At 38.5% G+C, this 22,766-nt stretch overlaps 1 protein-coding gene across 2 annotated transcripts in view; it reads right to left on the bottom strand.

The window, feature by feature from the left end:
• The window catches only part of AP3B1 (adaptor related protein complex 3 subunit beta 1), a 160,504-nt gene that overhangs the window by 133,227 nt on the left and 4,511 nt on the right, over window positions 1-22,766 (bottom strand). For both annotated transcript variants that reach the window (XM_074166857.1, XM_074166859.1), the window contains exons 2-5: window positions 14,207-14,282; window positions 9,286-9,360; window positions 2,510-2,605; window positions 169-329 (exon numbers count right to left, since the gene is read on the bottom strand). In XM_074166857.1, the coding sequence (XP_074022958.1) occupies window positions 169-329; window positions 2,510-2,605; window positions 9,286-9,360; window positions 14,207-14,282 (408 nt within the window). The remainder of the gene's footprint in view (window positions 1-168; window positions 330-2,509; window positions 2,606-9,285; window positions 9,361-14,206; window positions 14,283-22,766) is intronic.

The following is a 22,766-nucleotide window of genomic DNA, read 5'->3' as shown; positions in this document are numbered from 1 at the left end:
CTGAATTCCAACCAAATCAGTTGAGTGGTGGAATGCCTACACACACTTTATATTTTTTAAGAAATGCATCTGATACATCTGAGACATGCCAACCCCCCCAGTAGTCTTAAAAAACATATACCACAACTATCTTAAAATTGCTTTTCAGTATTTGTCAGAATCACTTACCTGTACAGTTTTTGGATTGCATGGGCTGCATTCTTCCTCACATAAGGAGATAAATCAGAAGAGGCTTCCTTAATGGCAAGCATCATAATGGGAACAATAATTGGGACACGGATACTGGATAAAACTCTTAAAGCACTTGCGCGGATTAACTGATTAGGATCCTAAAGAATGAGAGAGAATGGGAGAAATAAAATAAGATAGTGCAGAAATGCATCACTAAATTCTCTGCAGTGTTTACATTAATTAGTAACTGCACATTTACACGTGTAAATCTGACTCTCAGCCAGGCTTGCAAGCTAAGGCCATGCTAATAAGAAAAAGTGCCAAACTTCACACTTGCAATTTCAAACTTGCAACAACCAAAAAAAGTAAAAGACAGACAGAAAATATCGGAACACTATGAAGATCTGGCAATCTGGAAAAGGGAAACATTAACATAATTCATGTTTCCAAGCAAAATATGGGAATGATGGACAAAAAAGACTAATATTTTATCTAATGATCTGAAACATTTTCTGCAATCCAAGTGCAATACAGATATTCTGAAAAACATGCCTAGCTCATTTTTATTACTTAAATATAAGAACTCTCAAATAAAAATGTGGTTCTCAGTTGTGTCAATGCCACTCAAGTTCTTGACAACATATCTATTTTACACTTTATTGCAAGAAATAAGCTGAAGCCAGTAACAAAATGAATTTTCTTAAGTACATGTGAAAATATTAAGCCAAATGTAAATAGCTTGGAGATTCGACAATATCACAAAACATCTGGATCTGGAGGAACTGTTATGTAAACCTTGTCCATTAATCATGACCTTGGGACATATGGGAGAAATGTTGCTTAATCATGTACTAAATCCTCTAAAATTCAGCAAACTGAAATTGCAGCCGCATTAATTCAGTGTACTGTCTGCCAGAAGGGCACTTCCTAGACAACATTTCTCCCAAAGACTGAGATTTGGCAACATGGTTTTTCAGACTGGTATTCAGTTCATCTAAACTCTCAAAATTCCTACATCTAAGCAGCTGATGGGCAGTAAGTATCTGGATGATGAAGCACTTAATTGGACAGGTTCTAGAAAAACAACTTCTAATCAAAGTTTGCAAAGCTCATCTCCAATCACAAAAGTTTAAAATACCCTAAAAAGTTCTTTCTAAACAGGGAGGAAAAAAATCTCCACACATCAAGCCAAATTATTTACTTCATTACAAAACCATACACAAAATGTTACAAAAAGTGAACAGAAGGAATTAATTACGTTCACTAATCTTCCATAGCAGGCTTAGTAATTTCCTTAGTTGCTGAAAACCTCAGCTAGCTTGGAGCCTTCTCCCTTGCCACACCGCCACTCCTTTGAATTACTCACAGTCACAATATTTGAGTTATCCCCCCTCCTTTTGTTCCTGCTTTCCACAGCTTTTTAAAAAGTTATGCCATGAGAAAGTGTTCACTGTATACATATCTCAATAGAAGCACAAGATGTAAAGCAATTTGAATTTTAGCTGTTCATGGCAGACACAGATAGAAAAGGTAGTACATGTGACACTGAGACAAAAGGTGTAAGGAAAAGGGCAGAGAGCTCTTGTCAGCTGTGGCATGCTCCTACAGTGGCACAACTGGTACTCTGATTGCAACATTTTCCAACAAGATGTAAGATCAGTGACATGACAAAAATTGATTACGAACCTAGAGTAGCCTTACAAGAAGAGTACAAACAAAAACCAAATCTTCTCTTAATATAAAAACTGGCCAAATTTAAGGACAGAGATTTAATAAATCTTTCTTTTCCACACAGTAACACTTCAAAGGCAATCCTAATCTTTGTTCTCTAATCCCATTCCCTATTGTGATCTGAATTTGAAATGGAACGGTAAAAAATGCTTTTTCTCCAGCGCTTTTAGTAAAAAAGTAGCATATGCAACACACTAAATATTTTAATTTAGTTATTACTGTCTTGCTTATGTTCCAATTCTGTTGTATACAAAGACGTTTTACACAAACTAAAAGGAACATAGGTGGCTCAGGGGAATAACAAGGTCTTCTTTTGACATACATAAGCTATCTTGGAAAAAGAAAAGTCACTCCAGAAATTAAATGCCGGGCCTGAGAATTTGAGAGCACCAATCTGCTGCTTTTCTTTAGGGAAGTAATTTTACTTTATGCAGGCTTAGCTGCTTGAAGAGGTTTGAGATAGCACAAAAAATGACGTCAATGACATAACTTGAAACGATGTAGACATTTACACGCTTTAGTTTACCAGACTACACTTATACAGATATTTTAATTTCTGTGATACCCACTCAGAACTCTCTATGAATCTTATTTAGTAGTCACTCACTTTTAAAGCACGCTGGAAAGTACTGATGGACAATAATGCTAGATCTTGCTGCTCTTCTGCATAACGCATCAGATAAACATATACAAGCTTTTTTATCTGAAAAGAAAAACACAATTAACATAATTATCAGAAAGTTTTAGAAGTCTATAAAACCAAGTCCTAGATTGCACAATTTCATCAACATTTTCGTCTTTGAAGAAAGAGTTAATATATCACTAGAGTAATCACATGCTTCTCAAATGTCTTATGATTTACTGTAATTCTTTTAACAGAAACTCCCTGAAGTGCTGCAACATTACCTACTTAACAACACTGTCAGATGAAGGCTAATAACAAAGTACTGCTTTATATTATCAACTAGTAAATAAAGACTTGAATAATCTAAGAAGTTGACATGTGGCAGCTGACCAGCTGAACACTCTTCATGGTTTTTTTTTAATGGAAAATAGGTTAAACTGCAATAGCCAAGGATTTCAATAAGCCTGTTTTAGTTTACCCTGAAACTCAAAATTGTAGAATCATAGAGTGGTTTAGGTTCGAAGATCATCTAGTTCCAACCCCCTTGCCATAGGCAGGAATACCTTCCACTAGACCAGGTTACTCAAAGCCCCATCCAACTTGGCCTTGAATACCTCCAGGGATGGAGCATCCACAACCTCCCTGGGCAACCTGTGCCAATGTCTCACCACCACCATAGTGAAAAAATTTCTTCCTAATATCTAATCTAAATCTACCCTCTTTCAGTTTAAAACCAATACCCCTCATCCTATCAATACACTCCCTGATAAAGAGTCCCTTCTCCATCTCTCCTGTAGGTCCCCTTTGGGTACTGGAAGGCTGCTATAAGGTCTCCCCAGAGCCTTCCCTTCTCCAGGCTGAACAAGCCCAACTCTCTCAGCCTGTCTTCATAGGAGAGGTGCTCCAGCCCTTTGATCATCTTTGTGGCCCTCCTCTGGACTTTCTCCAACAGGTCAACATCCTTCTTGTGCTGAGGACTCCAGAGCTGGACGCAGTACTCCAGATGGGGTCTCACCAGCGCGGAGTAGAGGGGCAGAATTACCCCCCTCGACCTGCTAGTCATGCTTCTTTTGATGTATGGCAGGATATGGTTGGCTTTCTGGGCTGCAAGGGCACATTTGAGGTTCAGGTCGGATATTAGGAAGAATTTTTACACTGAAAGAGTTATCAAGCATTGGAATGGGCTGCCCAGGGAAGTGGTTGAGGTACCATCCCTGGAGGTGTTCAAAAGATGGGTTGACATGGTGCTGGGGGACATGGTTTAGTGATTTTTTTTTTTTTTTTTTGTCAGAGTTAGGTTGATGGTTGGACTAGATGATCTTGAAGGTCCCTTCCAACCCAGATGATTCTATGATTGCCAGCTCATGTTGACCTTCTCATCAACCAACACCCCCAAGGTGTTCTCCTTACAACTCGTCTCAATCCACTCTCCACATAGACTGTATCTGTGTTTGGGATAACCCTGACTCATATGCAGGAGCTTGCACTTGGCCTTGCTGAGTTTTGCAAGGTTCACACAGGCCCACCTCTGAAGTCTGTCCAGGTCCCTCTGGATGGTATTCACAGAATCACAGAATGATATGGGGTTGGAAGGGACCTCTGGAGATCACCTAGTCCAACAACCCTGCCAGAGCAGGCCCACTTAGAGCAGGTTGCACAGGAACATGTCCGGGTGGGTTTTGAATGTCTCCAGAGATGGAAACCCCACCACCTCTCTGGACAGTCTGTTCCAGTGCTCTGCCACCCTCAAAGTAAAGAAGTTCCTCCTCATGTTTAGATGGAACTTTCTATGTTCAAGTTTGTGCCCGTTACCCCTTGGTAGCCACTGAAACCACTCGGTAACCTCTTGGGCACCACTGAAAAAAGACTGGCCCCATCCTCTTGACACCCACCCTTTAAGTACTTATAGGCATTGTTAAGATCCCCCCTCAGTCTTCTCTTCTCCAGAATAAAAATACCCAAGTCCCTCAGCCCTTCCTCATAAGAGAGATGAGGAAGTTCCCTAACCATCTTCATAGCCCTTTGCTGTTCCCTTTCCTCCAGCATGTCGACTGCACCATGCAGCTTGGTGTGGTCAGCAAACTTGATGAGGGTGCACACAAACCCACTAACATGCTTGTTGGTGACATGGACAAACAGCACCAGTCCCTATATCAACCCCAGGGGAACACCACTTGTCACTGGTCTCCACTCCATTGAGCTGTTGGCTGCAATTCTTTGAGTGCAACCATACAGACAATTCCTTATCCACTGAGTGGTTCATCCATCAAACCCACGTCTCTCCAATTTAAAATCAATTACTTTTTTTTCCAATTTAAAATCAATTACTTTAACACATTTGAAAGAGAATGTGAAAGGAAATACCTTCCAGCTGAAGTATAGTAACTTACGCTATTTAAATCTGACTAAAAGAGCACTTCTAACCATGTCTTGGACAAAAGCAAAGGGTATTAGATCCACTTTTGCCTAACTACAAGCATTCAAAAGATGTAGCCAATATAAGCATACTACAAAGGATGCAATGTTCAAAGATTAAGAAAACCTCAGTATGATTTTGGGGGAGGAGGGCATTCAATTTAGTTCACTTTACCCCCTCATGGTCACCATATGCCCAGGAAGCAGTGAAAACATTTTTTACATCTGAGTTGTAAACCTACTATTGGGGTTTATAATGGAAAATTCTGAAAGACCCTCAACTACAGCTGTGCTATAATTACTGTCACTATCAGAAGATGTATCTTTGTGCCAATTCTGGCAAAAAGCATAATATTAAATCACAGAAGGTTACACCATACTAAATTATTTGTTGTTCAGCTATAGACAAGCAGCAATCAACATTGACCACAAGAGGCCTATGCAATGAATGACTGCAGGTGTGCAAAGAAAGCCTCCTTTGCTTGAAACCACTCTGTGACTAGAAATGGAAGCACTTAGAGCTTCGTGACTACACTATTCTTTTACCATTTACCTTCGTTCAATGTTGAAATGCTCCTTTCTATAAAACTAATCATAACAGGGGCACATTAGGCTTGAGGAACACAGACAGATTTGTTTAATTAGTTTATCAATATAAGCACATCAAACTCCATGAGTTATTGACCAAGACTTATTTTTGTTCTATACCACCAATTGTTTATTAGGTCACTTTTTGTATCCTTACCATCCATGACATGATGCACATAATCAAGTTGAGGTCAGCGTGTACTTATAAAAACAAAAATCAGAAGGCACTTGTGTAAACAATAAAATGCCCTTTGCTTCTCTTAAAACAAATGAACGTGTTCTACTGCTTCTTCACCTCCATTTCCCTGTATCAGAGTACTCAGCCCTGATAAAAAAAAAAAAGGCAAGAAAAAAAAAACCAGCAGCCATTTCTGGGCAGGAAAGTCACTTGGATACAAAGTCATTCGGATGAACTGATGCATTTGCTACTGCATTGTACCAATTTGTACAGACAGATTTGTGTAAGAATTCTTAAGGACAGGAAAAATTTGGCAAAACATTTTCATAAAACAGTATCAGGATCAATGTACTAAGAATCTGACTTAACCCAGTAATTTGTCATCATTTCAAAAGCGTCCTAAAAACTGGACAATGATGAAGGTTTCTGAGACCCTGATGGGCTAACTAGATGGCTGGAAGAATACATACATTATGACCTAAACTTGTCATCTAACTAGGCTTGATAAAGAAATTAGTCAGCTCACTTTACTGAATGCCCTGATCTCTCTTCAGTTTAACGGTCTCTTCTCACACAAATATGTTAGCACTAAATGGTGGAAAAATAAGTAATGAGGGAAATTTGACTATGGCATAGAGCAGGACATGTGAATTCACATAACTGTCCGTTTGTTTTAAAATATAAGAAAAGGCCCATAAGATATAAACAGTGAATGAAAGGCTTCTACTAATTTCTGTTAGGTTATGTGATAAAACCTTGTCTGCACACACCCAAAGGAGCACAGAGAGACAAGGGGGCTAAAGAGATGTTTGCAAGTAATACTCTGCCCTAGTTTCTCCCAAATCCTTAACAGGAACCATGAGCCCAGAGGTGCTGAGAGATACAGTAGCAGGAGGGAACCCAAATTTAGGACTCATAGGAAAGGATACCCTCTCAGGCCCCTCCCAGGACCACCTCAGGAGAGCCTCAGCTCCCACATCCAGCTGTTAAATCCGTCAAGAGTCAATCAACACCAGAGCACCTTTCAGAGTGAGGGCTTTACTACATACAGGTATGGGATGCAAATGAAACGTATTTTAAGATTGCACAAGACTTATCATGGGATGTTTTGGGGAGGAACCAAAGCAAAAGAGAAGTGGGGGGAATCTATGTGATCTGGGGAGGAAGAAGTAGGGGAAAATAGAGGGATAAGCAAATAAAAAAGGCTGGACACATCTAAACACTTTGCTGGTTCGTACATCTACCCTTCTGTTCCCTGCACCTGATCACCATGGTGTGTTGTATTTTCTCATTAAATTTCATTTTTTACTATTTTCCTTGGTGAAGTACTCTCTATTCAGGGTGAAGGTGCATATATGTGCCAGCAATTACAGTCAGGCCACAGGCTAGAGGGCCCATGTGTCCTTGGGCACCAGCAACTAGAGGCAGCAAAGTGAGGGGACTTAAGTGTGCCTCCAGCAACTGGAAAGGGACCTCAAGTCACAGTGGCCACCACATGGAACAAGTGAGGGTTCAGCTGCCAGCACCCAGGCTAGGACCACAGACCAGAGGGCAAACAACTGACGAGACTGGAGTATGTGAAACCAAGTGCAAGCCCATGTGTTTCTGCTGCCAGTGACTGGAAAGCGTGCAAGGGTACCAATGGATCAAACTGCACTAGGCAGTGAGTAGGTGAAGTGGCCCGGGAAGGAGCTAGGTGAAGGTGTGGGTATTTAAGGGCAAGACCACAGGAACTGTGGAACTGGCTATGGCATAGACCCGGGGAGTGCCATCCAGCTGCCAGAAAAAACAGATGGTCTGTGGGTCTCTAGGGGCAAGAACCATGTGTTTGTGTTCATCTTTCTAAGGGCATAACCACAAGTGGTTGGCTAGTAGAGGACTATGGGAGTTCTGGCCAGGTCCAGTTTTGTGTGCACATTTGCACATACACCTCTGTGTCTAAGGCCAAGACCATGATGGGGTAGAGGGTGATCAGGGGAGTCCTGCTTTACATGTGTTTGTATGTGTACAGTAGTTTGTACTAGCAACTGAAATATGAGCCCCTGAGGCTGCAGGCCTAGGTCCAGGTGCCAGCAATGGAGGTGACTGAGATCCAGGGGCCAGCCACTGGGCAGACCATGTCTGAGTCCAGCTGTTGGATGGATCCACAATGTACACATCTCCATACATACATTCCTACTAGCAGACCTTAATCTTGAACTGCCAAGCTGCTGGTGCTGTTTACATTCGAGTACTCTATACATATGTACTTCTTACATGTGTGTATATACACAAAACATATGTGTGCGTCTGCACACCTACCAGGAACACACTCCCAGCCTTACTACTGGTTGGGCTGGAAGCCTGAAGCTGGGACAGTCTTGCCTCTGTTGGGCTAGTGGTTCCAGCCCTAACAGTTAAAAGCACTCAAGATGAATAATACCTTACACCAAAGAGGAGTGCTTTGAATAGTATCTCTGTTCAAAACTGGACTTAACAGTACTCATACCTTACAAATACAAGTTAAAGAGGAAGAGAATATTTAACTAGTCTAAGCATGACTCTTTACCCCATTTCTTTTTATCACCTATTACTAAAAGTACAGTTACAATTTCTAAAATTATTTTAATATGGTAAATTCTGAAAGACACTGAATTGTCATCTTTGCAGACTTATGCCTCCTTGACTTACCAGAGCTCAGTATTTGGCCTCAACCAAATATATGTATTTTCAAAGAATGGAAAAAACCAAAGTTTTAAAGTAGTAGCTAAATAAGAACAACTTCCTTAAAGCTAAAATTAGACTCAAACTTGACTATTACTATCAATCTGTGTAAAATAAGGAAGAAAACAAACGTATCTGTGACTTGCTCTATTACAGCACATTAGAGAGAGACAGGAGTTTGCTGAAGTTGTTATTGAAGGAAATAAAATCGTCAGTGCCTTAAACCAGGGAAAAAGCAACCATTTTTGTTGCCTTAAATTCAGCATTAAATATATTCTCTACACTAAATTATCAAAAGAACCAACATTTAAGTAATGTGAAACAAAAAATTATTTTATACACACTTCATTAGTAACATCACATTTTGTCCAACCATGAATACATACAAAGACTTGTTTAACTAAGTTAAAGTTATCTCATTCTGCAATTCTAACGCTGAGACACTCCCTTTATAAATACACAATTAGAACACAACTTTTTTACCCAATCCTTACCTCTTAGCCTTGATCTGCAATAGACATTTTCAAATACAATGTAGCACAATCCCGTCTCAAACTTCGCAAGCAGCACCACGCCTCAAAGAAACTACAGTACCTTTCCTAAGACTTACTGCCACACACTTCCACAAACTTTCCATAATCAATCAATTTTATAAATGTAAATATTTATTATTCCTCCCTCCAAATGACCGAGTAGGTTCCTTTAATTTACATATTAAACTACTACCATAATGTTGTCATTAACATTAACCCTGAGAAATTATATTTAAAAATCCTAGACATTTTATGGTTTATGTTGAAGTCCAAATACAATTAGGTAAAATTTTCATAAAGAGATCTTCCATAACAGCATGCTTAATGAGCTATAGGAATACCTCAATATTTTTACTGGCAACATTCTTCACAACGGCAGGAAACAGCTCAGAAGCATTTTTTCCATTTGCAATCATCTATATAAAAAAAAAAAAGACACACAAATCTTAGTAATATAATATAATTTATTAGTGTTGGCTTTTCAGGGTTTTTAGGTTGTTTGTTGTTTGGTTTGTAGGTTGTTTTTATTTTTTCCTAAAGAAACAAGCCTTTATTCCAGATTTATTTAAAACCTGAATGCTACGAAGTTGAGGATAAAGTCTGACTTTTTTGTTAAGTATTAGATTTTACAGGATACTGTCAATACAACAAAGCTGCCGAGAACTGGCTGGTTATGAGGTTTGGAGTGTGTCTGGAATCAATGAACCGGACTTCACCCAAAGGTCTTGCTAACCTGAAAACTTTACAGAATTACCTGTTGGAAGCTGCTATCCAAAAAAACCTTCATCCCAATAAAAACAACAAAAAAACATTAGGAAAAGTTATACCAGTTTAAGTCCTGTTCCTTTTGCCCGGAACAATCTTGGTGTGCAACTGAACCAAGAAGGAAAAAAATAATACAGACATTTCACTCAAAAAAAAAAGTATGGTTGCTTTCCATGGCAAGTTAAACACAAAAGGCCTTAAAGTGTCTATACAAAACAAAAAAACAGCAAGGTAAAAGATCAGTCAACTCACTGTGATATTTTTTTTAAAAAAAATGAAGGAAGTTTTCATATTTGATCTCAGAGAAACCTGAAACGAGTGCATGTGGTAAACAATAAAATTGTCTCAATAGCACAAATGACAAAATCCCAGTTTAACTTCAGCCCTTGTACGAACAGCTTAAGGAGGAAGTTATGTATAAGAAACCAAGTATGTTAGAAGGAATAAAATACTTCAGTATACACTACAGCTGCACAACTCTCTTATTTCTTAGATCTAATTCCAGCAGAACGTCTGCCCGGACTTCAAGCTGCAAAAGATGGAATTTCCAGGAACATGTTATATCAACTAAGTGTTGCTGATTACAGACAGACTGAGAGAACCCCCAGCTATGGTCAAGAGCAGGATCCAGTCAGCCAAACATCAATCTAATCAGAAAGGACAAGAGCTCACTAAGACAAGCAAATATGCCGGGATCCAACACAGGAACATGGGTTCTGCAGCTGCAGTTGCTGTTGTTCATAACCATCACACATTCCCACCATTACTCAACATGATACAGCTGATTAAACTTCAAACTCCTAACTCACAGGCCTGTTAGTGTATTTCATTGACAAAACACTTTAAGGACATGAAGACCTAGGATCTCATGCAACAAAAACAAGAAAACACAAAACCAGGCGACACCGCAACAAACTGTATATTCAGAGATGAGAAGAAAGACACTAGAAGAAAAAAGAAGGTGGTTATAGTTCAAGCCGAGTAAGCTTTTCAAAAGGGTTTAAGAGCAGCTGTCCAGCATGACATTACAATTTAACCAACTTAACATCTTAAACTATTCTTGCAGCTCTATTAAAGCACAGGAAGTGACAAACTAAGAGGCAAGCACATTGTACATGTTTCAAGGGGCTCTAACTAAGAATCTAAATTAAACCACTCATGTCAGGACAGGGGGGTCTTTGTAATAAATGGCACATTCAGAATGACCACAGTCAAGTAGAACTTAGTAGCAAGATGCACTGCAGAAAAGTATAACAATAAAATATTATCAGTCTTCTCATCTTGATGCAACAGAAGTTATGTTATTCAAAACTAGAATAGACTTAGACTTTCCTGATAGGCTGTAACAGTATGACTCTATGCATTACTTGCATTATTTAACTGATCAACCATAATAGCTCCAGTGTACCATGTAAATATGTATTTAGGGTCTTTTAAAAGAGTGTATTTTGACTCATTAAGTCATAACGATTAGTGTAAATCCTCCTTAGCCCATGGATCATTAACCTGAAAGAACATAATGGTTCTTTCCAAGACTAAGGTCTATCATGTCATTTTTGTTGCTGTGCCTAGACATTCTCCAATTGTCTTATGTAACTGGAGTTCCTGCACAGACAGAAACTTTCATTCTAGAATAAATACTACTTATTGTCAGGGTATACTAAACTTTTTTTTCTTCTTCCCCCATGAGACACACACAGACACAGATAAAATTCTCTGTGGGAAATCAGGCATGTGAATTTGTTTCCTAAATTTATGCTATAAAATCTTTAGGAGCAATATTCCACTGAGATTTTTTCCCCAGATGAGAAGTTTAGACAGGTTTCAAGACCTCGTAACAAGAACATCTTGGTTGTTGTAATATCAGTGTATGTTAAAGCATAACATAAACTTGGTTCTGCACACACTTCAAATTTTTTTCTAAACCGCCAGTGTTACTTGTAATCTTCCAAAGACTGCAATTATTTTTACAGCATGCATGTAAGGAAGAAACATAAAAAAATAACATACTGACTAAAAAAAAACCACACCAAACAAAAAAACAACCCCAAACCAAAAAACGTCACTGATCATTAGTCACACTTATGTATTTTAGCTGAAGGCAGGCTTAGACACCTTCATCTAAGAGGTTTCTTACAACTGGAAAGATGAAAACTGGACTGTTCCTGTGCTTGAAATTATGTTGCTAAAAGTCACTCTCTGCAAGATGTATTTGGTTTTATTTGCAATTAATATTCTCCTTCCCAGGAGAGAGTTTGCAAACCACCTTAAAGGAGGAAGCAGCAGCAAAAGAAGCTGTAAGCAGTGTTCTCCTGGAACTTTTCCATCACAGCTATATGGACAAATTAAGGTTCAGCCTCTTGAAGTCTACTAAAAGAGAAAGAAAACTATGGGTATGCACAGCTTTTTCCTCTAACTAAAATTAGTGAAAACATGCATGCCAGGGAGACACATTAAACAATACTCTGAGAACAGAGTTCCTTTTTCCTCTAAAAATAAGGCTTGAGGAAGCCTTTCATTTCTGCAAAACCTATCTCATCCCTGAGAACTCTTTAAATGTAAGCACACAATTGGTAACACACAAGAATCTTTGTGCCCAGCAAGAACATTGTCACTACTGCTAGAAGGTCTTATGCTAATCATGCAAGGTCCCAGGCCTGGCCTGTAAAGCTCATTGTTTCAGTTTGTTATGTGAACCAGAGGTTGGTACCAGCTGTCTGTTACAAAACATAGTTTAAACACAGGATAACAGCACATACCTTGAAAATATGGAATGGATTGAAAACAGAGGATTTAGTAATTCAAAAAACTCCCTTGCCGTCAAGTTATGGTCAACCTTATAAGCTAGAAGGCTGCTTCTGTTTTAAGAAAAGAAGCAGCAGCTAAGGAGGGAAGAAATATCCAAGAAACAGAAGGTACCTGCTGTCATCCTGGAAAGTAGTGTTCTTCCAGCCTTGCGCAGAAACCAAGGACTGGGAACTTATAAAAGAACAAAAATCTGGAACTGGGAAATGGGGTAGCAGAAGAAAGAATGTGCTCAGTTCAGTTATGCCTTCCCTTGCTGAAGAGCTATGGAGCCTGATCACCTCAGCCTAAGACTATCAAGGACCACAGCTCTCAGTGCTAACTACACATCTACAGCTTTATCATACCATATACTTCTAGGAAATTAAAGAAACATCTGTGAAGAGTGGTCTGAATACACTGCAGCAGCAGATATTTATAATGAGTGCATTTGCTCTTTGAGGACTCATTTATAATAAGAGCATTGTTTGGATGGAAAAAAAAAAATTAAAAAAAAAAAAATATCAATCTAGTAAAGATTTGTTTTAAAATTTAAAGCTGACCCAATTTAATAGTTTCTAATTCCCCCACATACATATGCATACACATTCAGTTGCAACAGTTTCCAAATACAGATAAAGAGATCTGGCCACCCTTTGAAAAAGAAAACCAAGGGAGCAACAAACAACTCCCCCCAGCCCTCCTGCCCACAGTAATAGCCAGAAAAAAAAATAAAAAATAATTCTTTCCTGAGGGAAGCAGGAGAATGTAAGTTACTGTAAGTTGAAATCATGGCACTTCTAAAGGCCATGACTGCTTGCAACAGCACCTCTGTCCACCAGACTCTCACTGCTCAAACCCTGAGGAATCCCACATCATGCTGGAGAAGACGAACCAAGAAACCTTTCATGCACACACAAAAAAAACGGTGTTATGAAATAATAATTGATAGATTACCCAGATCTAACAGGTAATTGATGTCTCTAGCACAACTAGGATCAAAGTCAAAAGCAGAAGAAAATCAGCTTGAGTAAAATCTTCATCACTAGAGCGTAATGGAGAAATCGCTAGCTCTAGAGTCAGAGGCAAGAACACAGTTGCATGTTACAACCTGTACCTACTCACTTCAGTACATGCTTAGATAGTATAACCCACATAAAAAACAAGCAAAACAAAACAGCACATCCAGAGGAGACTGAAGGAATATTATTTAATCACCTCTATGGGTACACGGTTCACCTGAAATACTTAGTTAAATATACAGATGAGATGGTTAATTAAAAAAAAAAAATCCTTATAAAATCTAAAAAGTAAAAATAGTAAATGCAATTTGTCATTTTACTCCTGCAAATTTCTGTTGTTTCCTGTCTGCTGAATTAAGACAGCGATTGAAGCTTCTCTGATGAAACACTTTCCTATTTAAGATCTCGCCTCCCTACTGAAAACAGTTATTTACAGGCATATTAGCACCATTACATAAATATTTTTAAAGTATATGACTGCATATATTTCTATACAGCAATTTTTACACCAAATTCCAAATTAAGGATTTCACAGTAGCTTCTAAACAACGTTTAGAGATTCAAATGCTGACTTGGTACAGGATCTGTAAAGCTAAACCAGTATTCACATCCAAGAAATAATACTAATAAATAGTAACAATAAAACCCACAGATATCCTAACAAATAAAAACAATAATAAAAAACACATACCCCAACAATTCTTTTCATAGCATCCAGCTTTGCAGAATCTTTACTGCTTTCCAACATTTGCTTTAGGTCTTCATTTCTAAGGTAGAAACACAGTAAAGCATTAATTAGAAAAAAAAAAAAAAAACAAAACCAGAACACCATTTTTATATTCTTGCATCAATTCAACAACTTAAGGGGAAGCACTGTTCCTTCTTGCCCACTTTTAAATCATATTTGTTAACATGCTGGCCTAGTATAATGAAGTGTTTAGCAAAAGAATCTATCAGATTCCAACCACAATGCAAGCCCATGCAACTTTAATCCACTGTTTGCTGAATCTTGGTTGGAAGGTTGAAGTCTTCACTCCTCCCTTTTCCCTCAGCGAGGGCCAGCTTGAGGTTGACAAGTTTGTGTATCAGCTTACGTGAATCACTGAAAAGCCCAACGGTAGACTTCAATATGGGCTGCATTTCAATGAGAATCAAGTATATAACTTTATGTTTTCATCTGCCTTTCTAGACTGTAAATTGCTATCTCCTATCCTCAGGATTAAAAGCCTCAGATCTGTAGTATATCTATTCTACATGCCATAATATTAAGATAGCCCGATGATTAGCCACATATAGTGTCCAAGCACTTTTCACAGCTGAAATAAAATTCTCACACAAAAATATTAAGTCAATAAGGATATTCTCACAGATATGGCTTCTCATTAGCCACCACTGATAAGAAACCTCACCCTGCTTGGCTTTTTAAATGCAGTTAGGCTGTGATCTTTTTGCATCTACAAACCCCTGAAAGTTTACCAAAAAAAAAAACCAGATTTTTTTTGAAGAAACAGCATTTTGTACTGTCTAGATTGCTTGAGTACTAAAAAATACAAAGCAAACAATGGCTCAAGAAGAGACACTTGCAATATTACAAAGAACTCTGAAAAATTCCCAAGTTCACAAACTCTGTGAGCTTTCACATAGTGAAGGGCAACATAGAAATCCAGACAGGATTTCAAAAGTGAATGCAAAACCTAGGTATATTTTAATTTATTACTGCCCTCAGAATTTCAGATGGGGAGAAAAAAAGAGATTTAAGACAAAGCCAGAGTAAGTTACAATGAGACAAAAATGTAGTCATCCATTTCTTTGTAAACCTTTAAATAGCATTTTTCCTGCTTGCAAAGGACAGAGTCACTCTAACAGAGATTTTCCTTGTATTTTCAGACCCAGTACTGCGTCTATTCCGTGCTCCTCCATGAGAAATCCCCACTGCCCATACACTTCAGTATACACCCACAAGATTAAGAACTACAACCAGATGGGGAAAAAACCAAACAAATTTTTTTCCTAGTAAGCCAGAAGTAAAAATCAAACACAAAATTCAGGATGCAGATACCTACATGCAACTTCCAACTGAGTCTAATAGCTTTTCCAAAACCAAGTGTTTCATGAAATACTACAGCAATCTAATACAGATGGCCTGTTGTAAATACTGGCTTCATTTGACAGCTTAATATTTAAGTATTATCTTTAAAAGAAAAAAGTTTTTGATTTTCTCACCTGCTTCAGCACCGTTTCCCAAATATCACTAGGACCTCCTTATTTTGTCTGCATCACACTCAAAGGTTTTTACTGTTTTCAGTTACTTCTGGAAGTGTTCAAAGTTTGAACAGTCTTCTGTTGCTATGTTTATCTAGTTGTTTGCTTCAGTCTTTAATAATACTTCCTGTGCAACTTTGTTCTGTAGTTTTGGATACTGTTGAAATCAATTTGTCTATAGCTGGCCGCCTTCTCCATGGCAAGTGGTAACATCCAGTGTACCACCTTCTTGTAGTATTACCCCATGTTGACAGATCTGTTAAAAGTAACTAAAGCTGTGATTTCACAGACCACCTCCTATTGCCCTTCTCCCAGCTCCCTGGGATAAAGGCACAACTCCCTCCACATGAAGCTCTCTGGTTTTCTGATTTCACTTCAAGCATGCTTGTGTTCATCTCTATAGCCTAACACTCCTTTCAGCCACTCCACATTTCTCCCTCAGCTCTACATCCTTATTTTTGATATCAGAAATCAGGTATTTGTTGGTAGGGTTGTACTTAAAATATCTTTAATAATTCGGGTTTTTTTTTGCCTTTTAATCTCTCTGTGTAGTTCTGTTTGTAATTCACTTTTTAGGATGGCTAGCTTGGTTTAACTTTTGGCAGCTCTCTTTATTCCCATCATTCTTGGTCACAGAGATAGCTTATTTTGCTGATCATTCCTGTCCACCTATTCCTCATAGGATACCAAGTACATCTCGGTTATTTTTTATCAGCCTGAAGCACCCTGCCTGAGACTTTGCTCTAGTTGGATACAAACATTTCAGAGATAGAATTCTAATTGCTTCTGTTTAAGTCTCAATCCTTACCTTTTAAGCTTAGCTTGTGAAAGAAACTATGACACAGTTACCAGTTACACAGCAGATGACTGGACTTGATTTACAAAGTTACTTCTAGTCCTCTACTCTTGCTTCCAGTTTCCTGCCATTATTTCACATCATCATGTACAAATTGAGAGACATCAGTAAAAGCTAAAGCACAGGGTAATATTACTAAACTGTGATCACCTAGTTCTCATATAATTGGTAGGAGGATGCTTTGATTCCTTGGCACAACCAATAAAGCCAATTGGCTAATAAATAAATAAACCAATAAAGCCAATTGGCTAATAAATAAATAAACCAATAAACAACACTTCAAAAAAATTAGCATCTGACTAAAGAACCAAAGAGTATTGCATGACTAAGACATAGTTGTACATAGTTGTAGCAACTGCTTAAGATTCAAAGCATACCTAATACAATAAATAACAAAAAAGCTAACATGAAAAAAATAAGAATACGTCAAAAGTTTTCAAGTGAAAAGTAGAAAATGTGGAAAACATAATTTGAACTTGACGGTCAAGTAGCAAAAATGGAGGAAGTTACACAGCACAAGACTCATGTACATGCTGAAGACTGCTTCCCAGAAGTTGGAAATGACAAAAGCAGACAATAATCACAGAATGAGCATGAGTTACCAGGGTAATAAATACAAATTAAAAAGGCAAAAGGTGAACTTAAGATGTGAAGACAAAAGTATTTCATGATTAAATGTACTTCTAACTGCTTATAGAAAATATTCTATCACACATTTCAAATTAAAACATTTTGAAATGTTAATAAGGAAAACAGAAACCAGATAAATTAAGACATGAAGACCTGCTTATAGTCAGCCTTGCTTCCCTAAGAAAAAAGCAGCAGGAGGAAAAAAAAAAAAGAAAAATAGGAGAAAACCACACATTCTTGATGAATCCATTTGGAAATTAATTGTTACATGAAAATATGAATTTTTTTTTTCTTTTCTAACAAATTATAATCCAGGATTAGCAAGCATTAGATACTTACAGAGTAAAATACTGCTCCATACATTCATATGGATCAGCAGCAGCAAGACTTTTCTCTTCTACAGTTAGATATGGCTTCAGTGTAACCTCAAAGTTTTGCCCTTTAAGAGCAGATTTAATAGTGCAAGACACCTCAGTTATTTTACCCAGCATTGTAGAATTTCGTTCCATTAAGTACAGTATTTAAAAAAAATAAAAAATAAAAAAAATGACTGCACTCAACCAAGCTTGCCTGCTGTGACTGAAGTCTACTCAAAGAAAGCAAATCTTATTAAGTAACAGGATACCCACTCCCTTGCTGTTTTAACTTCCAGAAACAAATATCCTACGCAGATTTCAAAGGTCATTTCCCTCCAAAAACAACTCTTATCAGCAGCCTCAATGAATAATGGGAAAGCCAAATGCATTTCAGTTTTTCATAATATAGTTTATGGTACAGTACAAAAATATTTTCACCTTGTGACCATTAAGAAGATCTTAAGGAATTTCAATCCTTAAGTAAAATCCCTCAAAACAGAAATCATAAATGCAAGACTTACATGCTGTTCGTGTTTCTATGCTCATTAGTTATTCTGAAGTGACAGCTCTTCAGTACACAATGTTAGACAAATAATTTCTTTATCACATATGTCCACCTGCCAGGAGCTCAGGAAAATGCAAGCAACCTTGCAGCTGCATCAAAACCTTTGCCTCTCCCTGCTAAAATTTTGAGGGTAATTTTAGCCTTACAGAGTTAGATACATATTATAGATGAATGAAATATAAGCTTCGCAAAGCCAGATTTAAAGAAGCCTAATCTGACAGTTCACAAATAATATGGAGCTATACTAAGCAGGACAGTAATGGTCCTAACAACAATAGGAGCAAAAAAACCTTTCTAAGAGTAAATATATAGTCTCTGAGTCCGTTTTCACTGAGAGAGAGAAGAGGTGAAATGATTTTCTGAGAGGGAAAAAGAAAAAACAAAAAGATTTCCACTTCTGTGCCCACTGCCGTATCTAAGAAAGCACTGAGATTTCCCTGAGTCGTAGTCCAGTGTCAACCACTATATAACACAGCCCTACTGTCTTAAAAAAGTTTCCACTTGAAAGCACTGGTATGGACTGCAATTAGAAATATTATCACAGTATCACAGACTGGTAAGGGTTGCAACGGACCTCTGGAGACCATCTAGTCCAACCCCCCTGCCAAAGCAGGGTCACCTAGAGCAGGCTGGACAGGAACCCATCCACACAGGTTTTGAATATCTCCAGAGAAGGAGACTCCACAACCTCTGTGGGCAGCCTATTCCGGTGCTCCGGCACCCTCAAAGTAAATAATTTTTTCCTCACGTTGAGATGGAACTTCCTGTGTTCCAGTTTGTCCCCATTGCCCCTTGTTCTGCCACTGGGCACCACTGGAAAGAGTCTGGCCCCATCCTCTTGGCAGCAGCCCTTTAGACATTTATAAGCATTGATGTGATCCCCTCTCAGTCTTATCTTCTCCAGGATAAACAGGAGGAAAAGCTGAAAGACCTGGGTGTGTAAGAGAGATGCTTCAGTCCCTTGATCATCTTTGTAGCCCTCTGCTGAACTCTTCCCAGTAGTTCCTTGTCTTTCTTGAACTGGGGAGCCGAGAACTGGACACAGTAGTCTAAATGTGGCCTCACCAGGGCAGAGTAGACAGGCAGGATGACCTCCCTCTACCTGCTGGTCACGCTCTTTTTAATGGACCCCAGGAGGTCATTGGCCTTCTTGGCCACAAGAGCACATTACTGGCTCATGGTCAATTTGTCCACCAGGACAACTAAAACTGGCATCTTGCTCAGATTAAGACTAGGATTTCAGATTCTGTTAAGCAACATTACCCGCTTCTACAGAAAACAAGAGAAGACCAGCATAACTGTACATCACTAAGGTTTAAACCAACTATGTGAGTGATAAATCTGGGCCTCTCTCTGTTACTTTGTCTTCTCAAAGGAACTATCACAAAACTTTAGCCATACTAAAATACTAATCCATAGTCTGTGGTATATTATTTGCCACTGCATCTACATATTCTGAAAAACTGTTGTATTCCGCCCTGGTAAGATATGCATTTATTATATCTCCTATTCTTTTTAGCAACACCATAAGATGAAACCCATAAATTGTCAGCATTTGCTAAGTTCTAATGTATTCAGTTACTGGAAGAAGCCACTCACTATTCATAAGGCTTTCTCTGTAAAAAGCAGAAGTTTCATAAGTATCAAAACTGCAACCAAAGCCCAGCTGGCAATGTAACAATAATTCTTTAGCTACAAAATCTTTACACCTGTGAGTTTATCAGGCTGTTGTTTTACAAAATAAGAACTTAATTATGATTTAATTATGATTCTCCATGCTGTCTATATACCCCAAAACCCAGAACACTTTTAATCACTCTAAGAAAGGGGAAAGAATTTCAAACAAATAAACTCGTGGTGCGACAGAGACTCTTCATATACAAGGACAGTGCTGTGTTACATGGTAAATTTTGAGAGTACTGCAAGATGAGATTGAGAACAGCCCTGCCAAGGAGGACGTGGGTGTCCTGGTGGATGAAAAGCTGGACATGAGCCAACAACGTGTGCTTGAATGCCAGAAAAGCAACCGCATCCTGGGCTGCACCAAAAGAAGTGTGGCCAGCAGGTCCAGGGAGGTGATTCTGTCCCTCTACTCTGCTCTGGTGAGACCCCACCTGGAGTACTGTGTCCAGCTCTGGGGCCCTCAGCACAGGAAGGATGTGGCCCTGTTGGAACAGGTTCAGAGGAGGAAAAATGATCAGAGGGCAGGAGCACCTCTCCTATGAGGAAAGGCTGAGAGAGTTGGGATTGTTCAGCCTGGAGAAGAGAAGGCTTCAGGGAGACCTTATAGCGGCCTTTCAGTACTTCAAAGGGGCTTGTAAGAAAGATGAGGACAAATACTTTAGTAGGGCTTGTAGTGATAGGATAAGGGGTAATGGTTTTAAACTAAAAGAGGGTAGATTCATTCTAGATTATAAGGAAGAAGTTTTATACAATGAGGGTAGTGAGACACTGAAACGGGTTGCCCAGAGAGGTGGTAGATGCTCCATCCCTGGAAACATTCAAGGTCAGGTTGGACAGGGCTCTGAGCAACCTAATCTAATTGAAGATGTCCTTACTTACTGCAGGGGTGTTGGACTAGAAGACCTTTAAAGGTCCCTTGCAACCCAAACGGTTCTATGATTCTAAGATACAGGGAAAGGCAAACAAATCCACTGTAGGGGAGTAAGCAAGTTTCACCAGTTCTGATATTATGGACCCACCTGTTACAGAACAAGAACAAAAGATACAAAAGTCCCATTCAACAGAATTCTAATAATTCGTTTCTTGTTTTAAGTTCTCCATCCACTGCACACTTTCAGTTACATCACACCAACTGCATTGTTCTTGTGTTCAAAGTCTTTAGGAGACTTCAGTCCAGATGACATACTTTTAACCACGACATACTAAGATTTAATTTTTTTTGCCTGCAGCACAGCAAAATGGTCCAACATGGAGTTTAAAATACTGTGAATATTACCAGGTTTAAAGTGGAAAATCCACACTGACAGAGCAGCTTGACCTTTGATCTTGACACCGGAGTAGTACTGATGGCTTATGGAAGGTCCCATGTCCCCCCCAACAATTTAAAAAAATTTTTAAAAATAATAAATTAAAAAAAAAATCAGTTTTACATTTCACTGGCACTGCAAAGTCCTTAAAATAAATTGGCTTAGCCTAGCTCAGGCTATTGCATAAACTCTAAACAAGTTTAAATTTAACACCTAAAGAGAAACTGTAAATTGATTTCAGAGCCACTAACATGAAGCTAAAACAGCAGCAAGTACATGCTGCAATTCAAGTTTATTTTGTTTTTGATTTGGGGTCTTCCTCTAGCAGGAAATTAAGAAATCTAAGCTTCACTGTGTTTGATTCTATACCACAAACTGTTTGAATGACATCTTGTGGTGCTATTCAGTATTGCCGTCCTCTTCCATTAAAAGGCTATTTATATTTATTGCCAATTCACAACACCAACATAGAATTCAACTATTATTTCAAGGGAGACTCAAATCATTTACCTATGAGTGTAGCTGTACTGTGATTTAAAGAGAAATTGAAATAAGAAATAATCTCGTTCCTTTTCAGCCACCCCTAATTTTTCAATCTGAAAAACAAACGTACTACCCAGAAAGCAAATTTTCAAAGGACAGATAGCAGAAATGTGAGGAAAATCAGGATAACTATAGTATCCTGGGAGGCTGAGAGCCACAGAGAAGAACAAGATCAGCTATAATCTGACCAGTAACATAATTTAACTCATTTAATGATTGCTTTGCCAATAGCCATTTGGATGGTTTAGGTACAGACTCACCCTTCTCAGTGAGGAAACATATAGAAAAGTGTATAGTTGAAACTGAATAATGAATCTTCCTGGTTCTCTGTCGTGAAAATATAATACCTGAACAATGCTTGAGCAACTCAATGCATGAACACCTGTAAGTTGCTGCTACCGCCAACATCAATGCAACATCTACTCTTGTAGAGTCATCAGTTCACCCAAACCATTCATCTTTGCTGGCTTGTACATCCTTCTGAAGTTGGCGTATCACCATATCAGTGGGCATAGTGCCATTACAACAGATGGCGAAAGGAAGTCGTTGTGCCAACGAGCTAGGGCATGCATCAAGTTTGAGTATTAGGGCTGGAGTCTCCTCCAAGAATTTCACAAATGGCAGTCTATGTACAAGCTTTCCATGACTGGTTGAACAGGATATGCCAAGGCAAAACTAGATCAATTTAAGACTCCAACAACATTTCTGGCAGCTGTTGAAAGCAAGTTGTTAGCTCTGATGAATTTGGAAAAGTCTTCCACACAGAGAACTGGGGAATGAGTATCTTAATGAAATCACCACCTTAGATCAGCTCTCTAGCTCTCTGCAAAACAGGCTTGTGCAAATCTCAGCAAAAAAAAAAAAAAAAAAAAAAGGGTTTGCAGCCCTGCTGAGATTTCTGATGAATAGCTCAACAGAATGCATAAGCCAGATCTGCAGGAAAAAAAGTCTAATAAATTACAAATGTATTTTGCTTGGCAGGAATACAGTTTAAAGATGCAAATCAGAAAAGTTGAAAATGCATATTATAAGTTTTGCCATCTGCTTCA

Source organism: Numenius arquata, chromosome Z (assembly GCF_964106895.1).
Source record: "Numenius arquata chromosome Z, bNumArq3.hap1.1, whole genome shotgun sequence".
Lineage (NCBI taxonomy): Eukaryota > Metazoa > Chordata > Aves > Charadriiformes > Scolopacidae > Numenius > Numenius arquata.
This window is presented reverse-complemented; position numbering and strand designations above follow the sequence as displayed.